The 22,117-nt window shown below is 43.8% G+C and overlaps 1 protein-coding gene across 1 annotated transcript in view; it reads right to left on the reverse strand.

Annotated features, from left to right (window-relative positions):
- Positions 1-22,117, reverse strand: part of LOC116059772 (copine-9-like) — a 310,601-nt gene that overhangs the window by 118,537 nt on the left and 169,947 nt on the right. Inside the window, exon 7 of the mRNA XM_031313026.2 lies at positions 10,597-10,660. Within this exon, the coding sequence (XP_031168886.1) occupies positions 10,597-10,660 (64 nt within the window). The remainder of the gene's footprint in view (positions 1-10,596; positions 10,661-22,117) is intronic.

Consider the following 22,117-nt stretch of genomic DNA (forward strand, 5'->3'; position numbering starts at 1 on the left):
CTGTGCAGACGAGCCATAAAGAACATCTCTGAGGCTGCTGAAAAAGCCTCACGATGGCTGTGGGTCCGGAGGGGGGATCCATGGAGTAGCACACCACTTGGACACAGGCCGGGGACTGATCACCCCCGGGAGGGTCGCCCGAGCGAGGGTGTCTGTTGATTAAAGACCCGAAACACCTGTTGACCTCGGGTTCATCACTGATGACGTGTCCAAGTAGCACCAGACGGTGTATGTTAGAACTAGAACAAACTGTACCGCAGTCATTTAAAGTAGCTGTGATAAAACCTCTTCTGAAAAAACCCACCCTCGATCCTGAGGTCTTAGCCAACTATAGACCTACATCTAATCTTCCCTTTCTCTCCAAGATCCTTGAGAAGGTAGTCGCTATATCAGTTATGTGACTTTTTACATAGCAATAGTGTATTTGAGGATTTTCATTCAGGATTTAGAATGCATCGTAGCACAGAGACGGCACTTAGTGCTGCATTCAACACTATTGACCATACCATCCTGTTACAGAGACTGGAACATTTAGGTGGCATTAAATGAATCGCACTAAGCCGGTTTAAGTCCTGTTTATCTGATCAATCTCAATTTGTTAATGGCGTTCCACAAGGCTCAGTGCTTGGACCAATTCTATTCACCTTATATATGCTTCCTCTAGGCAATATTATTAGGAAACACTCAATTAACTTTCACTGTTATGCGGATGCCACCCAATTATACCTATCAATCAAGCCAGATGAAACTAGTCAGTTAGTTAAACTTCAAGCATGCATTAAAGATATAAAATCCTGGATGACTTTCAATTTTCTGATGTTAAACTCAGACAAAACTGAGGTTATTGTGCTGGGCCCTAAACACCTCAGAACCTCATTATCTAAAGATATAGCTCTGTATGACATTGCCCAGTCCTCCAGCACTACTGTCAGAAATCTAGGAGTTATTTTTGATCAGGATATATCCTTTAACGCCCACTTAAAACAAACAGCCTTTTTCACCTTCGTAACATTGCCAAAATTAGGCATATCCTGTCTCAAAACGATGCTGAAAAACTACTCCATGCATTTGTTACTTCCAGGCTGGATTATTGTAATTCCTTACTATCAGGTTGCTCAAATAAGTCCCTTATGACTCTCCAGCTGATCCAGAATGCTGCAGCACGTGTTCTGACAAGATGTAAGAAAAGAGACCATATTTATGCTGTATTAGCTTCCCTGCATTGGCTTCCTGTAAAATCCAGGATTGAATTTAAAATCCTTCTCCTGACCTACAAAACTCTAAATGGTCAAGCACCATCATATCTTGAAGAGCTCATAGTACCTTATTGTCCCACTAGAGCACTGCGCTCCCAGAATGTAGAGTTATTTGTGGTTCGTAGAGACTCTAAAAGTAGAATGGGAGCCAGAGCCTTTACCTATCAGGGTCCTCTCCTGTGGAACCAGCGCCCAGTCTGGGTTCAGGGGGGCAGATACCGTCAACACATTTAAGAATGAACTTAAGACTCTCCTCTTTGATAAAGCTTATATTTAGGGAGTGAGGAGTTGCAGCGTTCGCCTAGACCGGCGGGGGAGGGTGTTAGCCACAGTCATGGCATGCCCCCCACCCTATCTCTGCTTCTCTGCAGCTCTTAGCTATGCTCTTATAGTTTTAGACTGCCAGGGGACTTCCTTTGACACACTGAGCTCCTCTCTCCTCTCTCTTTTCATCTGTGGGTAAATGCTGGTTACTAACCTAGCTTTGGGGAGCTTGTTCCCCGGAGCCCTTATGTTTTCTCGCCCTGCAGTTTTCCCTGGATTAGGGTGGCACCTATATCATGCAGCTGTCACCGTGGTCCTGCTAGGCACCTCGCCTAGACACCTCCTTCTCCGCCGGCCCCCAGAGGGGTCCCATCTGCGCTGCGGCTCTCTGTTCCCTGTCCCAGGGCATCTCTGTTCCCCGTCCCAAGTGGCCCCTCTCTGTTCCCTGTCCCGAGTGGCCCCTCTTTGTTCCCTGTCCCGAGTGGCCCCTCTCTGTTCCCTGTCCCGTGTGGCCCCTCTGTTCCCTGTCCCGTGTGGCCTCTCTGTTCCCTGTCCCGTGTGGTCCTCCGTTTCCCCGAGGCCTTTCCGGCCCTCTGTTTCCCCCAGGCCTCTCCGGCCCTCTATGCTCCCCGAGTGCCCTCTCTGCTCCCCTGTGCCCCAGTGCTCTCTGTTCCCTGTGCCCTAGGGCTCTCGGTCCCCTGTCCCCCTAGGGCCCACGGCCCTCAGTTCCTGAGCTCACTCTTTCCCCAGTTCTCCAGTGACTCTCTCTGTTTCCCCTGGACTCTCTCGCCCTCCTTGGGTTATTTTTGGTTCTTTTTTGTTTTTTGATCTTTTGACTTTTTGTTCCTCCTCCAGTCTTCCCTCGCCGCCCTCCCTGGGTTGTTTTTTGTTTTGTTGAGACGTCTGGAATCCGCCCCTTGAGGAGGGGGTACTGTTTTGGACATTTCTGTTATGGTTTCAGTATTTTGCTTTGTATTTTGTTCTATTTCTGTTGCCTGTATGTAGTTTTCTGTATGTTTCCTGTTTTTGTATATTTATTCTGTATTTTTCTGTTCCCTGTCTTGTAAATGTATCCTGTGTTGTGTATTGTGGTCTGTGTATATTCTGTTGTGCATTTCCCTGTTTATGTTCTGTTTCCTGTTTTATTTTGATAGTCTGTTTTCTGTCTTGTCATGTCTAGTTTTGCTTCCTGTGTTTTCCCGCCTGTGTGATTGTCTAATGTGCTCCACCTGTTCCCCAGCCCTGGTGTCACCTGTCCTGTGTTTGCTCGTTACCTAGTTTATTTAGCCCCTGTGTTTCCCTTGTCTCTTGTCAGATCGTTGTGCGTCTTCGTCTGGTCAGTTTGTGTGTGCTTTACCTCCCTGTGTCAGTCAATTCTAGTTTGTTACTCCCTGGATTTCCTTTTTTTATCTGTTCCCGGTTTTTTTTAAGTCTCTTGAGGTTTTTTTGGTTTTCCTTACCTTGTGTTTTGTATAGTAGTTTTTGCCCTTGGTTTTTTGGGGACTATCTCGGTTTGCATTTTCCTTGTTTTTGATTTAAATAAACCCCAGCGCTCAAACCTTCTCCGGCCTGCCTGCCTCCTCTCTGCATTGGGGTCCACTATTTGCTGCTGGTGTAACAGTGACTACCCTTCTGAAAAACAGTAACTAATCATTCGTTACCCTTTCAAAAAACAGTAACTACCCTTCTGAAAAACAGTAACTACCCTTTTCAAAAAACAGTAACTAATCATTAACTACCTATTTGTTTGTGTACCTTATTGTAAAGTGTTACCAAGTGTTGCTGTGTAGACTTCTATAGATGGGTTTTCAGCAACATCATCATACACAAAACAAGAACCAGAAAACAAACCAGCATGACTTTGGAGCCTATGGAGAGATCAACGCGAGTAGTAGAACAAAACCTCTCTTTTAAAGCATTTACCCTGCATAGTAGAGCTCTGCTCTCTTGGTTTTCCATTAGCAAAAGTTTTGGATCTTACCTGATACCTAAACCGAGGCAATACTAGAGTCAAAATACTGCAGCCCACTGATTGGTCAGAGAGAGCCACACTAGAGCGATACAGGACACCTTGCACCAACCCGACATCTTTTAATAGCCATGCTACCGTCAATAGTGGCCGCAATTTCCTATTCACTTGACCCAGATGAAAGGATCCAGCTATAGTTGCGTTAAAGAGGAGCAGCAGTTTCATGCAGCAATCAGCTGAGGATCCCAGCTACACTGAAGGGGTACTATCCGCAGTGGAAAACTAAATAGAGAAAAGCACATGGTACCTAAAGTGAGTTGAGTCAATTCGAGTCGAACCATGCAGTTTTTTTCTTGATTACAAGCTACTTTGCAACACAGTAATACAGTAGAGACCTAATTTATTGATATGACATTTCAAGATAGATCCAACATATAAGTAATGATCTGTCGGGCACAGACCCCAGGCACAATACATAAGGGATTTATTGTGATATTTTAGTTTTAGCTGGTTATATTAGTAGTTTGAGCTACCACCACAAATATAATCACAAGTAATTATGTTGGAAAAACATTAATAAGAATGACATATCAATAAATGTTAGTAAATGTAACGCAAATAAAACTGATAACATTTTCATCAACAATGGTGGTTAACAATAAAGACAACAACTCCCAAGATTCACACCGTCATCAAAAGTCTGTGTGTACATCCATGGTTATAATTGAGAGCCCCTAGCAGCAGTAAATTACATATTGTACTTTTAAGGTGACACAGCTCACTTTCATTGCATGTGTATCAGGGCTGCCAACTCTCACGCGTTGACCGCATAGCACGCACACCAGGAAATGGACCCACAAATGCTCAACTCAGGTAAGTAGAAGATCAATGGATTTATTTATTAGAGCACTAATAAAACTTACAGGCAACAGTGTCCAAGCAATGACAGGCAAAGGGAAATCCGAAAAACAAGCAGTAGTCAAAAAATCCAAGGGAATCAGGAATTCAGGAACACAGGAAACAGGGAAAAACGCTTGAAGGCTGCACACAAGGAAAACAATCTCGCACAGGCGTAAGGGTAAGACTGAACTTAAATACACAAGACAGGTGGGACAATGAGACGCAGGTGCAACACATAGGGGCGAGGACAGGTAATCACACAGTCGGGAGTTTCAAAATAAAACAGGAAATGGAAAACTAACAGCAAACACGAAACAAACTAAAACAAAAACTTGACACAGAGACGAGACATGACAGTACCCCTCCCTTAAAGGCCGACTCCAGACGGCCAAGGATCTTCAGGGTGTTGCTGGTGGAACTCACAAATAAGCTCAGGATCTAATATGTTGCTGGCTGACACCCAGGACCTTTCTTCGGGCCCGTACCCCTCCCAGTCCACAAGATACTGACGGCCTCTCCCTCGTCTTCTGACAGCAAGAAGCCTCTTCACGGTATAGATAGGGCCTCCATCAATGATGTGCGGAGGAGGGAGAGTCTCAGGCACCAGCTGACTCTCTTGAACAGGTTTCACATGACTCACGTGGAAGGTCAGATGAACCCTCATGGTCCTAGGTAACTTCAGTCTTACAGCAACAGGGTTAATAACTTCATTGACAGGAAATGGACCAATGAACCGGGGTGCCAACTTATTGCTCTCAACGCAAAGGGGAAGATCCCGGGTAGCCAGCTTTAGTCAGATTCTTGTGGTCTGTCCAAACAAAGAATGGGTGCTCCGCCCCCTCCAACCAGTGTCTCCACTCTTCCAATGCCACCTTGACTGCCAGCAGCTCCCGGTTACCTACATCGTAATTTCTTTCTGCACGGGACAGTTTACGGGAGAGAAAAGCACAAGGATGTAGCTTACCATCCGTGGGAAGGCGTTGTGAGAGGACCGCACCCAGGCCGACATTGGAGGCATCTACCTCCACCACAAACTGTCGACTAGGGTCAGGTAAAACCAGAACTGGAGCCATCACAAAACGCTCCTTGAGAGCCTGGAAGGCTGAGTCCGCCCGAGGATTCCACTCCAACCTAATCTTGGATGAGGTGAGTTCATGTAATGGAGCAGCAACAGAACTGGAGTTTCTGAAAAACTTTCTATAGAAATTAGCAAACCCCAGAAAACGTTGAACCTCTTTGCGGTTGGTGGGAAAAGGCCAATCCTTGACCGCTTTGACTTTCTCTGGATCCATGCTCACTTCTCCCACATATCCCAGAAAGGACACCCTGGGAACATGAAACTCACATTTCTCTGCCTTAACAGTTTGTGGGTTAGTAGCCTCTGAAGAACAACATGTACATGCTGAATATGCTCGTTCAGGTTATGGGAGAAGATCAAAATATCATTAAGGTAGACAAACACAAATACATTTAACATATCCCTGAGAACATCATTGACCTAAGCCTGGAACACAGCAGGAGCGTTAGTTAAACCAAATGGCATGACCAAGTACTCGTATGTCGTACATGTCCACTAGAAGTGTTAAATGCCGTTTTCCACTCGTCCCCCTCCCTGATCCTTACCAAATGATATGCATTTCTTAAGTCTAAATTGGTAAAGATGGTAGCACCCTGCAAAAGTTCGAAAGCAGAAGAAATCAATGGGAGGGGGTACCTGTTCAATTTTATTTATAGTATCAAACCATAACAAGAGTTATCTCAAGACACTTTACAGATAGAGTAGGTCTAGACCACACTCTATAACATACAAGGACCCAACAATTCTAGTAAATCCCCAAAGAGCAAGCATTTAGTGGCGAGGAAAAACTCCCTTTTAGGAAGAAACCTCGGACAGACCCAGGCTCTTGGTACGCGGTGTCTGACGGTGCCGGTTGGGGGTGTGATGAATAGTGACAATAACACTCACAAGTCATTGTTCTTTACCGTGATGTCGTTGAGTCCACAATAATCGATGCACGGCTGTAGCAACTTGTCCTTCCCCACGGAGAAGAAACCTGCACCAGCAGGTGAGGAGGAGGGTCGAATGATCCAGAGCTGAATCGATGTATTCCTTAATGGAGAGAGAGAGTACAGCTGCCCCTTGGGAGGTGAAGAGCCAGGCAGCAGGTCAATAGCGCAGTCGTATGGTCTGTGAAGAGGTAGAGCAGTACTCTTAGTCTTGTTGAACACCTCCTTTAAATCCAGATAGCAGGAAGGAATGGAAGAGAGATCTGGAAAATCCTTCTCAAAAGAAGCCTCAGAAGGGGGAGCAGGAACCACAGTCACATTCGCAGGAGTAGACACAGGAATAGGGATGCAAGATATATCGGCTCAATATCGTTATCACGATATCACGTTGCGCGATATTATACCGAAAGTCTTGCGATAATTATGCGATATTTTGTTTTATTTGTGAAGCGTTGCATCCCGCCCGACATGTACCCAAAGAGTATAGAAGTAACAAGAGGCAAAACTCAATAGAACGTTGTGTTGCATTCAGTCCAAGATGGCGGAGCTGCACTCAGTAGAATGTTCCATTGCAAGCTGCAGCACAACGTTCTATTGAGTTTCGCCCCTTGTTACGTCTATACTCTTTGATGCACCTCTCGAAAAATACACATCACTTGGTAGCGTTGCATTTCCCCCAACTCATTTCCTGGTTCACCTTCTCCACAACAACATGAAATCAAGGAGAGGGTTAACATTTCCTGCTCCACATTTCCCACCGTGGTCAGGTCTCTCTTTCACATTCAAAGAGCCACTTGTCAACCTTAATTGCCAGAGCGATGAGAGCGTCGATGTCCACTGGGAGATTCAATGGAGCCAGCTGATCCTTCAGCGCGCTGGAAAGACCATATGGGAAAGCATCTAGTAGAGCAGCCTGGTTCCACCCGCTCTCTGCTGACAGCGTGCGGGAATCGATGGCATAGTCCGCAAATGGTCGTCTGCCCTGGCGAAGGCTCAACAGGGCTCGGGCCGCTTCTCTGCCCGGAGTGAATCTGGGTAAATGCTTGGGTGAAGCGAGCAAACAAGTCACACAGGGGCGAGTTTCTTCCCCACTCCACTGTTGCCCATGCCTCTGCTCGACCAGACAAGTGTGAAATTAGGTAAGCAATATTGGCCCGATCTGTGGGGTAATGGACTGACTGGAGCACAAAATATGTAATTCACACTGAGTTAAAAAGGCTTGACAGTCACCAAACTCACCAGAGAAGCGTTCAGGCCAAGACAGATAAGGTAAAGCAGCGGGGCTGACAGGTGACTGGACTGGAGAAGCAGCAGAACCCTCTCCGACTGTGGGATCAGCAGATGGGACCAGATCTGTGGCGCTCTGAGAGACAGGCGACGCAGCAGTAGACTGGACAGTTTGAAGCTGAGTAGTCAGGTGAGACACTCACACAGCTTTCTGTAATCCCAGCTGACGCTCCACCATACCTCGCATCTCCTGTTGAATGGTGGACAGAACTTCCTCTAGCTGGTGAAGCTTCTGTCCTTGAGATCGAAGAGCGTTCTTTACCATATTTGAGTCGGCGGAGTCCATTTTAGTGGCGAGATCATTCTGTCACGCACACCAGGATATGGACCCACAAATGCTCAACTCAAGTAAGTAGAAGATCAATGGTTTTATTAGAGCACTGCTAAAACTTACAGGCAACAGTGTCCAAGTAACGACAGGCAAAGGGAAATGAAGTAGTAGTAGTAGTAGTGCAGTAGTCAAAAAATCCAAGGGAATCAGGAACTCAGGAACATAGGAAACAGGGAAAAACGCTCGAAGGCTGCACACAAGGAAAACATACGATCTTGCACAGGAGTAAGGGGAAGACTGAACTTAAATACACAAGACTGGGGGGACAATGAGACACAGGTGCAACACATAGGGGCGGGGACAGGTAATCACACAGGCGGGAAGGAGGACAAAGACCAGGAAGTCAACAAATCTGAAATAAGACGAGAAGGTAAGTTTCAAAACAGGAAATGGAAAACTAATAGAAAACACGAAACAAACTAAAACAAAAACTTGACACAGAGACGAGACATGACAACGCATTCATTTTCTCATGCAATAAACAACAAATGCATAACTGGTCATGTTGCGGCATAAACTGTAAACGGAAAGCTCAAATGATATTGTAACACATTGAAAATGTCAATGTTAAACTTGCATAAATTAAATTAATCAATGTTTTCCATCAGAGGTTTGCTGACATTTTGAATGTAATCCTGTTCAGATTACCACGTCAAATCTAATATCTCAACTAAATTGAAAAGTTGGCAGCCTGTGTATTTAGTAAGTAAGAATTATTTTTATTTATTTATATAGCACTTTTAAAAACACACAGTTACAAAGTGCTTCACACACATGCACAATAAACAAGAAATAAATAAGAATAAACATAAATTACAAAATACAAATTAAATTTAATATACAGCATAAAGGTAGGGGTGCAGCCCCTATAAAGGTGGTTTTGTGATGGGGTTTGGACATTTCTGTTACCTGTTTGTACATTTCTGTTGCCTGTATTATAATTTCTGTATGTATCCTGTTTTGTATATTTCTGTTGTGTATATTTCTGTTTAGTTATCTCCCTGTTTATTGTGTTTACCCTGTCTTGACTGTGTTCTGTGTATTGTGTATGTTTTGGTTAATTCCTGTGTTCTCTGTTCTCCCTTGTGTTGTCTTGTGTTGTGTCAAGTTTCTGTGTTTAGTGTATTTCATGTTTTCTGTCGGTTGTTCCTGTTTCCTGTTTTATTTTGATAGTCTGTTTTCTGTCTTGTCATGTCCAGTTTTACTTTGTGTTTTCCCGCCTTTGTCTAGGTTGTTACTATACCTAAAACCTTAGATAGAACTGATATATTGAAATAAAACTAACCAGGGATGTTTACCCAGACAGAGGCATTTGTACAGGAAATCCAACAGGCCTCATGAACCATAACTAATAAATGTGAATGTAAACTTTAAGTTCTGAAGCCCTCTGCAGTATACCATCACCACTGCAATAGCCTGCGGTGTGACTTTCACCTTCCTCACATTTATATGCATGATATAGTATGAGAAAGGTTAAATTATGTGTATACATTATAGCAAACTGCTTCAAATACTTACCAGCATGGATGTAATTTCATATGCTTGCATGTAAATGTGCATAATATGTGTGTGTGTGTGTGTGTGTGTGTGTGTGCGTGTGTGCTTGCACGTGCTTCTCTCTTTGATTGGAATGTCCAATTATTTACCCACCACAGCAAGAAAAAGTGAACTATGAGAGACTGGATGTTATGGTTTTGGGATATTTCTGTTACCAGTTTGTTCTTTTCTGTTGTCTTTATTGTTTATTTGTGCATTTTCCCTGTGTTGTATATTTATTCTGTTACCTGTTTGGATATTTCTTTTGCCTTGTTTGTAGATTTCTGTATGTATCTTGTTTTGTATATTTCTGTTGTGTGTATTTGTATTCCCTGTTCATTGTGTAGTTTGTGTACCCTGTTGACTGTTCTGTTCTCTGTGTATATTTCTGTTTCCTGTTTTATTTTGATAGTCTGTTTTCTGTCCTGTCATGTCTAGTTTTACTTTTTGCCTTTGTTGATTGTCCTGCCCCGCCCTGATGTGTTTCACCTGTCGTGTCACCTGTTCCTCATTTGTTCATTACCTCTTGTATTTAACCCCTGTGTTCCCTTTGTCTCTTGTCAGATCGTTTTGTATTCCCCCGTGTCAGTGTGTTTGTGTGTGTCTTCGTCAGTCTCTCCTTTTTCTCCCCGGTATTAGTTTTTGCCTGCAGCTCACAGGACTCCTTGTTTGGTTTTTGTTTTTTGAGGAAATAAACCTTTGCGTTTCAACGCTGCTCCTGCCTGCCTCTCTCTCTCTGCGTTTGGGTCCACTATTCCTCACTCATCATAACACTGGATAAATAATTCATGAGCTCATGATCACTCAACATCACTTTGAAAATTATAGATTCGCTTTTCCTCCACTTGATGCAAATGAAAAAAATATTCTGTCTGTGTGCTCATTTCAATTCACTTGGCAAAGTTAAAAATGGAAACACCGAACGTTACTGTCATGAATTCATACTGTAGTGCTACACTTTCTGACCTCTGTCTTGGACTGTTTATATCACAATGTCTGTGTGTGAACCTTGACCAACAGTGACCTGAGTATGATGTGATACTAACCCGGCAGTTACTGAGCTCCTCAGCTGAGAAGATGATGGTCCCACACTTCTTCCCGGGAATCCCACTGAGAGAGAGAGAGAGAGAGGGAAGATGAGAAACAATAGAGGAATAAAAAAGACTCAAAACACTTTACAGACCACACTCTATAATTTACAAAGACCCAACAACTCCAGTATTCCCCCAAGAGCAAGCATTTAGTGGGCAGGAAAAACTCCCTTTTAGGCAGAAACCTCAGACAGACCCAGGGTCTTGGTATGCAGCATCTGATGGTGCCAGTTGGGGGTGTGATGAACAGTGGCAATTATAGTCACAATAAAGATAATGGAACTATGAATAGAAATTGTGGTTGTAGTAGTTAAAGGCATAGCGGGGCACTGCAGGGCGTTACAGGGTGTAGCAGGGCGAAGCAGGGCATAGCAGGATGAAGCAAGGCGTAGCAGGGCACTACAGGGCATAGCAGGGCGCTGCAGGGCATAGCGGGATGTAGCAAGGTGTAGTAGGACGTAGCAGGGTGTAGCAGGGCATAGCAGGGTGTAGCAGAGCGTATTAGGGCATAGCAGGGCATAGAAGGGCGCAGAGCAGGACCACGGCGACAGCTGCAACCATGATTTAGGTGCCACCCTAATCCAAGGAAAACTGCAGGGCGAAAAAACATAAGAAATCCGGGGAATAAGCTCCCCAGAGCTAAGTTAGTAACAAGCATTTCTGGGACATGGATGCACACAGATGGAAAGAGAGAAGAAAGAGGAGCTCAGTGTGTCGGAAGTCCCCCGGCAGTCTAAAACTATAACAACATAACTAAGAGTTGGCGCAAGGCAAACCTGAGCCAGCTCTATAAGGGTTGGTAGATGAATCTGACGACTATGAAAAGAAGCAGAGAAGAGATGGGGTGCCGTGTCTGTAGCTATGCACCTATCCCCACCGGTCTAGGTGAACGCTGCAACTCCTCACTCCCTAACTATAAACTTTAACGTTAGCTAACAATTGCGTTACTAGTCCTTAAAGTTGCTCCATGGCTATGTGTAAAGACTGTGAACTTACTCACAAATGAAGGACAATATTCACCGAATACAGAAATCTGGGAAAAGGACAGGATGATTGCAGGCTTTATATCGGTCGCCTCTGCCCAGGCGAAACATATCTCGTATATGCAGTCGTCTACTCTTGGTGTCCAGGTGCCCCAATCCCCTCCTCTCAATTATCAAAAGCCTTGGTCTCAGACTCTGCTGCCACCCTTCCGTGGCTACCATCAATCAATGCGGGTACCGGTGCCATTGCTGCAGATAACGGGGACCAGGATGCACACTCACCACCGATGGCCGCCCCAGTCATGCCAGGCACAGCCTGTGCTCCATCAGGAGCCAGACCCAAAGTCCCTCCTCTGAGTTCTACACCCAACTGTACTTTCCACTGGTCTCAGCCGTCCTGGACTGAGGTTGTTTGAGGCGGTAAGAGAGACTCTGTAGAGGCCGGACCACAACCTTGCCTAGTCCTCTCAAACCGCTACATAATTCTGTCCACACGGCAGATGCTCCTGCAGTTCAGCTACCATCCTACCGGGGCTCTTCTCTGGATATGGCCTCTCCACCTGTCACTGGCACTGGCTATCCGGTCCAACTCAGGAGGGTTCCCCCGCCTCCCGTCGCAGGATGCTGAAAGAGGCGGTGATCAGACGATCTGAAGGTCTCCCTCGCCCAGTGCCAGCGTAGGATCACTCTCCCAAGTCGGACCCCATTTTTTCACCACTACACCTCCCTGTTCGGTCCACCCACGGTACTGTTAGCACCCAGTCTCCATCCCCTAATTCACTTTTCTCCCCTACTACATGAATCGTCTGTGATTCCATTATCAGGAGCGTACGTTTCTTCAATGCAGCTACACACTGTCTCCCCGGTGCCACGGTCACTGTCATCCGGGAAAAACTCTGGGATATATTACCTTCACTCCCAACTTCCATAAAAAGGATCATTGTCCATGTGGGAACCAACGATACAATCCGCCAACAGTCGGAGCTGACCAAAAACGATTTTAGCCAACTTTTTAAGCTTCTAAAACAATGTGGCAAATCTGTTTTTATCTTAGGTCCCATTCCTACACTGGTGTCGGTCGCTTCAGCAGAGTCCTCAGCCTTCACAACTGGCTTCAGTCTGCATGTGGGGCACACAGTGTTGGTTTCATTGACAATTTTAATCTTTTTTGGGATCAATATTCTCTCTTCATGAGAGACGGCATTCATCCAAACAAGCTAGGCTCGCAAATGCTAGCCGCTAACATCCAGCATGCTGTGCAGTTCTCACCACATGAGATATTTATTTATTTACACAACACACACACCCTGGAATCCCTCTCTCCCTCTCTGGCATCAGCTCAGGACGCAGCACTAACCTCCCCTACTGTCCTCCGTTGCCATCAACACCACCACCGGTCCATCTCCCCATTCAGACTGTTGTCACAGATAGGGCCTCCTGTCCTCATTACACCATTAATAGGGTTAAAAAAAAAATCTTCTTTACATAAAATGCACTGCTGTCCCATTACCAGTGGTTATGTGTCCTAAATGTGAGGACCCTCTCAAGAAAGACTTTGATTCTAAATGAGTTTATCTCCTCCATCCTCCTAGATTTCTTGTTCCTCACTGAAACCTGGTTGGAATCTGGTGAATATAGCCAGCTCTTAGAAGTATGTCCCCCCGACTATGACTTCTTTAGCTCACCCAGGCTTAGTGGCCGTGGAGGAGGTATTGCTGTCATTTAAAAAAAAATGCCACTGGTGCACTCCTATTGGTACAAATGCTTATTTTGAGGTTTTTATGTTTAAAACAGGTGGTACAAAGCCTGTTCTTTGTGTAACCGTCTCCCAAACTGAATTCTTTATTGCTAACTGAATTTTCTGAATTGAGTTGTTTTAGGCAATGACAAGATTTTAATCTCTGGGGACTTCAATATTCATGTGGCCATTCCATCCAATGCCAGCGCTGAATTTCTTGGAACTATGGACTCTTTTAACTTCACGCAGCATGTTACCTGCCCTACTCACAACCGTGGCCATACTTTGGACTTAGTTTTTACACTTGGTCTGACCATTGATTCTCTGAATGTGGAGGATTTGGATGTCTCAGACCATCAGTGTATCAGGTTCTCCACCTTGTTTCAAATCATCTCCAATCATCAAACTCCTGCTCACTCACACCTTGTAAAGGATGTGTTGGGTTGGACTTTTAGTTATTGAAATATGTTCTCTGGGCAGCATTGCATCTTATTGGTTCTCTCAGCCGTCCAATCAGCGACAGCAGGAGGCGGGACATGGATTATTTTAATTTTTTAGGAGGTGGGGCTTGGATTATTTGAATTTTTTCTCAGGACTCATGAGACATCACTCTTCCAAAACAAAAGGAGGTCGTTGCAGTCAAGGTAATGGTATGTTTTACGTTGAACTATATTAGAAAATGTCAAGATATTAAAGTATTTGGATTAAAGTAAAGCTGGTGTTTCTATCAAGCTGTTATTTAACTAGCTAGCTAACTAATGTAAGTAAGCTAACTCGCAACATTAGCTAGCTAGCTCTAAGAAATGACAGGATCATAGCTAATGTTAGCTTATATTCTATTAATTACCTTAGCCTGATGAAATGTGTAACTTTTACTGGCTATGATAGCAAGTTACGCTGCTCTCATTGCATCTTATGTTAGGTCTATTGACATTTTTGCTGCGGTATTCTTGCTGCTTTCAGGGCATCTTGTCATAGCTACATGCAACATACTTCTTGGCTGCTCTTAGTGCATTTTTGCTGCATATATTCTAATACTGCTCTTAGAGCACCTTACCGTATCTCAATGCAACCTTCATTGGCTGCTCTTAGGGCATTTTTGCTACACACATTGTAATACTGCTCTTCGGGCACCTTATGACATTAGGTCTACAATTGGCTGCTCTAAGGGACTGTTCATTATTTAATTAAGGGGCCACCGGAGGAGTTTTGTGGCCTCCTAAAAAGACTTGACCCTCCCCTCGTCAGTAATAATTTTTCTATGACCCTCCAACATGATATGAAAAAGAGGCATGACCCTCACCTTGCGTACAAGTTTGCACTTAGCAAAGACGTACAGGTGCCATTTGATTTTTACAGCCATGACGTATGGGAGTTAACCTCTGCATTCTCATCTTACACATCACACTCCTCTGTTATGGTGTGGTGGCCATTTCAGTAGATTTACTCACTGACATTGTTGTGGAAACACAATAAGCATGGAAACTAAATGCACACTTTCTGCATTACTGCATTACTTCAAATACTAAGTTCCTCCTCTAGTAAACTAGTATTCACATGAAATAAAACAATAAAACAGTGAGACCATTCAGCAAAGGACACTGGGAAATAACAATTCAACACTGGTTGCTATGGACTTGTCACTAGGCTTCGTCATTGTATATTTTAGCACATAGGTAAAGGTGCCGATGCTGAACATTATATTCCAAAACACATGTTTATTTTTAAAGCAGATTTTAAATTACATTGTAACAATTTAACAATTCGCCCTTATGAAATCCAATCAGTTTTATTGTGTTCCAGTTTTTGAACACACAAAGACTGTACGTCATACAATTCATTAGCTGTGAAAGGGGGCGTGGCTAAAGCATAAGGGGCGGACCAAACCATGACCAATGAAAACAGAACTCTCTGTTGAGATCAATGATACCTCAAACAATAATGTACAAGAAACTGGTCAGTACTTATTAACGGGGGGCCGGCAGCGGCAATGCTGGAGATGGAATGGCTGGAGCAGCGGAGGCCCGAGAAAACATCCCCGGCTGGCTTCAAACTTCATTTCAGTTGACGTCAACTATTAGCTTCGTTGGGATTCGCCCGTTTTCAGCTGCAGTTTCAAATTGTGAGATTTGCATAGGAAAGAGGTGTCAATGGGACTTTGAGGTTCTATGTATGCCTGTTTTACATTATTCAACTATGACAAGGTAAACTCGGTATTGCATTCTATCATCCCTTTAAGGTACTTCAGCTGCTCTAAAAAGCAAGAAAATTGGTACGCAAATCAGACTTGGTGAAAATTGCGATCTGACATGGGTCGCAGGCTTGGGCATGGTAAATTGGCTCGATAGCATCCCCTATCAGTTTTCAAAGTTAAAGCCCCCTCCTATCACGTAGAGGTATGAAATTTGGTAGGCATATGTATGCATATGTCCAGATACATATGCCTACCAAGTAGGCATATATATCCAGACATACATATCCAGTGGACCGGGTTTGAACATCAAGGAATAAGCGAGCCAAGATGAACTTTAACTCACTCAACATTTTTGCCAATGACAATGGAGGGAGCTCATTGTGGTCTTATGTCCCACAGGGGACAAAGAGGATTAGGTAAGCGAGGTGTATATGTGGTCACAGGTTTCCACTCACTCATTTAGAGAGAATTCAGAGACACTGAATTGGGTTGTCAAGGTCCAGGCTTCAGTGTTATAAAAAAATATCTTTTATCTGGATCCTTCTGAAGCATAAGAATACTTGAACCTTAGTGTTTGCTCAACTGCAGTAGCTGCAGGCTCTAACTGAAAGGTGTTGGAGCAGAAATAAGGTTTCTCTTTTTTCTTTGAAATTTCCTGATAAATAATAAAATACTGGTCTTACAGGAAGCATCATTTAAACCAGCATCTTGAAGTATGAAGTTAAGTCGGAAGAAGAAGATGTTCACTCTGCCCAGCAACACTCTGCTGCCCAGCTCTCTGTCATGGAGACGCCAACATGGAAGAGGAGATGCATTCATGTGTGAATAGCTATGTGTGTACACATAAATATGCATGCAGCTATGTGTTTTCAGCAATCACATGTGTCCATTCCTGACAATGTGTGAAGTTGTCACTCTGTCAAAGTATCTCTCCCCACGGGGCTCTCTGCATGGAAACGCTGATGTTCATTTTGATTACAAGGCAGGGAAAGGGTGAAGAGAAAGGGGGATGGTGGAGGAGAATGGGGGGCCGGTAACGCTGGCCTCTGCCACACACACACACACACACACACACACACCCTCCATCTCTTCCTCTCTTTTCACAGAGCGAGTGACAGCAGGAGCAGCTCATTCAATTACACAGCTCTCTGATGAAAAGCTTTTATGTTCTCCAGAGAGAGCAGAGGATGGAGGGATGGAGAGAAGGGAAGTGGTCTGCGTTTGGGAATAGGCAGAGTGATGTGAGACAGCGTGATGATAAGTGGGAAGCACAGAAAAGAATTGAAGTAGGAAAGAGTTGAGAGACACGTACAATCGCACAAATGAATTGTGATTAGGCATGATACTTCACACACAGTATTAGGCTGTTTTAGACAGATTCATTTGAATTGTGAATTGTTCGGTGGTCAAACCAGCCGCCAAGTTGGAGACAGACACCGGAAGAGCAGATGTGGTAACGTCGCTCGCCAAACAATTTCTGGAAAATGATGTAAATTAAATGAGCTGGTTGGACCTTGGAGATGTCCAGAACACAGGACCTTCTTCCTGTATTTACTTTCTTGCTCCCGCCCCAGACACATCTGACCAATAAGAGGAGTGAACATTCTTGCGTGGTTTTTTTTAGTGATGCATTTTGGTACGCTTGGATTTTTCTCTGTGAAACAAAACCTTACCAAAGAGAAAATGCTCCAAGTTTACAAACTCATCAACTGATTTGGACCAAGCAAATGTACTACAGTTGTGAAAACACCCTAATGTTTTTTTTTAAACCACAGTCGACAAAATATACAAGAGGGATTGTACAGTGAAGTGCATGCTCTTTTTGAGTGCCTATTTTCATGTGTAATTCATGAGGGCATGGGCTTTGTAGGAACACATCTTTTCTGCACTTACCGTAGACCTGGTGTCTTTCCTGGAGAGGATTCTCAAGCACACAACAACAGATATGTAATATGTCTATTTCATTCATAAAATAACTTTACAATGCGCAATGTGGTTTTACGTTAGTAGTTTACATTAAATGATGTCCTCTTCCATTTAGCACCCAGTTTTATTTTTTTTTTCAGTCTGTGTTATCCTACTATTTTCTTTTTGTCCCCCTGTAGTTGTGTAAAGCGCCCGTGGGTTTGATGAAATGCGCTATATTAATCTAAGTTATTATTACATTGGTTGCTACAACAATCTCTTAATGCTTTGCCTGGTAAAAACACTACTGCTTTTGTACAAAATGGCCGCTAGAATCAACACAAACTGAAAGTTACATATATGTCTGCACTTGACAGGGATATCTCTCCTTCCTGTCTATTTTTGTTCCAGTTCTCTCCCTGATCGTAATTAGATAACAAGCAACCACCCGCTACAAAACTCAAAAGAAAAATGTGTGAAGGCAAGACAGGATTGCCTCTCTTCTAAGTACAGAATCAGAATCCGAATCAGAATCAGAAAAAGCTTTATTGCCAAGTACGTTTACACACACAAGGAATTTGTCCTGGTGTTGTAGGTGCATGTCACATTAAAGCAACATGCACAGACACACCGAGTCGCCATATGCGGCGCCATCACAACTCTCTCTTAACTCTCGCAGGGACAGATACAGCATGACATGAGGAGAGGAGAGGGAAAAAAAAAAGCAACTCTCAGACTATCCTCATAAAGATAAGAACAGTGTGGGAACAGGAAAAAACACCTCGGCACATAAGCACACAAACAGTACATTTGCACTGCTGAACATAACATAACATAACATAAATGTACAGTTGCACATTTAGCGGCGAAGGCGTGGGACTGGGGAGAGGGTAGGTTGGGGGAGTTTGGCGACAGTGTTTTGGAGACACACGACACGCCATTTCTCCCAGCCGTCCATCTTATACCCCGCAGCAAACGTCCCGTCAGGACATGCTGGCTCACCCGAACCAGTGCTCCTCCTCGAGAATACAGTGTCAATTGCGCTGAGAGACCAGTTAATCAATTCCATGATTTTAGGTATTTGTAGAGCCTTGCAGGGAGAGTCTCTAAAAAGTTAGACAACACGAGACAAGATAGCAAGCAGGGTCCTGGGAGGGAGAGGGAGAAAAAGCGACCGCCTTCGCTGAGAGCTGGAAAGAGTAAATGAAGTAAAAGTAGAGCCTTGCTCAAGAGATCTAAAATGCTTGGTCTTATCCGAGACTGGCCCATGGAAAACCTACCCTAACATAATGTGTTTAAATGAACTTACAAAAAAAGAGGCCAGATCTGAAAGGGACCTGAGAACAGTCAGACCCTGTCTGAAGAAAACCTCCATTGGACCAGGACCATTAGCCTAAATATAATTTGTTAATCTGTTACATGGAGCCAAGAAGATATTTTTCTTGCACTGGAGTTATTTTGTACATCTCAATTCCTAGCTGTTTGTCTCAGGGGCCCATACATCCATTTTAGCCACCACCACTTGGACCCAGATCAGCAGCATGTCCTTCTCTTCAGCCACGTCCTCCGCCTCTTCCTGGGGGTCCCAAGGCGTTCCCAGACCAAATGGAATATCTCTCTGGATATGCCCCTGGGGTCTGTTCCCAGTTGCACATGCCCACAGAAACAATCCTCCACATGTAGGCATGTCAGAGGCATTTTACGTCAAGCCCCTTCCAAATGTCTGAGCTTTTCCACCCAGCCTGCGAAGGGAAAATCATGCTGGGCGCTGGTATCCCCAGTCTCATTGTCATGACCCAATGGGTGCTCCTCGTGACCCATGATCATGACCATTGAGCTTCACCTTCCTGCAGGTATCTTGCAGAGGTCTACACAAAAGGCTATTGCTATGAGTCGTTTGGTCCTTGTATCAATTTAAGAGCTGCGTCTCGACAGGAAGTTAAGCATGTTCTCAGTGGCATTGAGGTGCTGTGCCAGGGATGTTTGTGATTGTAATGGACTAAATCTTAAGGTCCAGCCAGGGAGAAAGTCCAGTGTGTTGACCTTAGGATTGCATCTCTGCCTTTGCTGTTGTCTTTATTAGGCTAGAAGATTTGCATCCTACTGTCAAATTGCAGGGATGAGGATTGCTATCTTTGTGTGGGAAATGAGTCAATTTCCAAAATGAAGATTTTCAAGTGTCATGGCACAAAATCAGTATCAGGCTGTCTGCAGTTTGAGGTAGTTGGAAAGTTCTATGAGCCATAGGAAACACAATTAATGGACCCAGTCAGACATTAGAAGGGTAAGCTCCTAAATTAGAAATGCAATCACCGGGGTGACCTCTAGTTCACCCAGTAGCGTGTGTGCCCCATGTAGGCTGAGTCCTTGGCAGTGGCCCGGGTTCAAATCCAACTTGCAGCACTTTGCTGCATATCATCCCCTTTCTTTTTCTACCCTCTTACCTGTCTATCCTTATCCTGTCAGGGAGACAGTGTAACTCAAAGAAGCATGAATGGCAAACACTCTTGTCATCCACAAAGATGTAGGACAGAATAGCAGATGAGAATAGCAGGAAGATGTGCGCCCTTCTCTAGCATCCCCCCGGAGATGATAATGAAAGATAAAACATGTCCATTGGCCTTTTTCATAAAAGAAGACAATTTATTATGCATGTTTTTGTTTCTTGCTTCGCGCTCCCCCTGCAACGAGAAATTTCACAGAGGATGAGAGGAGAGCTTTTTAATTGGCAGTGAGGGGGCATTGTGGGTAATTCTCTTTAAACAGGAGTTTTACAGCATAAAGCAACAGGAAGTGAACTGGAGGACACAGAAACATATTTGCTGCTGTTGTCTTTCTGGAAGCTTTCCAATTTTGTGCTAGTTTGTCCTACATACAAACACGGAGTGTTCCATGAGGAGAAGAAACACTGAAACTGCTGTGTAAAATCCTTCCAGTGGACGCACACTGACACCTTCTGTATTGCTTGCAATAGAGTGTAGGGGTGTGCAATGATTATTGTGGACAAAAATATCCTTATTAGTTAAACTTTCCTGAAATACCACACATAAAACAAATATCTTCCTGGTCTTCGCCGTTGGTTGAGTAATGCAAGCTTTGTTGAAATGGAGTCCTTATCCCAGGAAGAGCTAAAGCCCAGTTCAGACCAAAGATTTGCGACGAGACGAAACCGTTTTAGAACGTTGCATGAGAAAGTTGCAGTTGCAGTCGATATGGCAGTTTCAGACGGAGCCTCAACGAAAAGCACAGTATTGTTATATGGTCAAGCCAGATAGAGAGAGACTGAAGAGAGGGAGCGCCCAGCACGTTAGAACAAAGCAGTGAATCAGAGAAATAAAACGTATTTTCGCTGATTCATCACTAGAAATGTATAAATGATATATCTAGCTACACAAAACCCTAAAAGTTGGAAGTTAGGACAGAAGTGCAAAGAGGCGTTGTTATGGAGATGATACACCGTCTTGTGTCGTTGGTGTGAACTGGCAGCTTTCAGAACGCTGCAGACCGGCTTGTTGCAAGAAGTTACAAGTTTCAACTTGTCTTGTCGCATGTTAGTCAGTCACATAAAATGCATCTGGCTCTGCATTACATCTCAGCACCCACAATACTGGTTGTGCTTTAGTAGGTCGACTAGCTAATGTTAGCATTGCAACCTGGTAGTCTATTCCCAAGCTGGTATCAACCGTCTTGCTGTGTGTTTTGCTGTGTGTTTGTGTGTGTGCTGCCTGGGACAAAACAATTAGAAATAACTACATTTTACGTGTTGTCTTCCTGTTGGCCATGCAACTTTTTGTTTTTCTGGGTCAAAATTAAAAATAAAAAAATAAAAATTCTACGATTTGGTCGTCTTTTTCGCCTTTTGACGTTATTGTGGATTTTTTAATTCAACTTTCTTTAATCAATTCTTTTTTTCAAATACTATAAAATTGAATAAAACACCCACATTCAATGAAAGTAGTGTACTGATCATTTATTTTACTTGTGAAGAGTGTTGTATGGAACCATCCACGTTACTTTTTTTTGAAAATTTGGTTTAAAGAAACCCAAATTTCTTTGTACTGTACACAGTACAATGTGTGGCAGTGCAGCATCCACACTGCTATTATCTTATACAAGATGTATGTTGAAGTGTAGTGCTATTTGCATGACATATGCTTTAGTGATAATTGGCTTTAAGCGCTTAAAGAAAATATAAATATTAATCGGAGTACACAAACTGAGCATATTCTATTTCCTCACACGAAAAAGAGTGTTCTGTCTACCTGTCCCTGTCTCAGATCCAAAGTGAGCCATCTGGACAGAGCTCTGGTTGAGACAGCATCCATCTAGGTTAGACCCAAAGCCCAGTGGGCAGCTAGAAGCTTGCCCTTAATAATAAATGGCCAGTAGGATTGAGGTTGAGCATCTAGGAGGGGCTGTGAGATCCAGAGCAACGTGTTGAGTGAGTGAGTCAGTCAGTGAGTGAGTGGTGCCGTCCCTGCCTTATTACCCCTCATTACACTCAAGGAAATAGCTAATGGCAATGGTAATGAGCATCAAGACCAAGTTAGAGTCAAAGGAGCAAGGAGGTGCTATTTATGTCCTGATGTGGGAAGCTGGTGTTATTTTGAGAGAATTCAAAGTCTTTGAATTTAAAATCATGCTCAGCTTATTGCA

The sequence above is a fragment of the Sander lucioperca genome, chromosome 6, assembly GCF_008315115.2.
Source record: "Sander lucioperca isolate FBNREF2018 chromosome 6, SLUC_FBN_1.2, whole genome shotgun sequence".
NCBI classification, from domain to species: Eukaryota; Metazoa; Chordata; class Actinopteri; order Perciformes; family Percidae; genus Sander; species Sander lucioperca.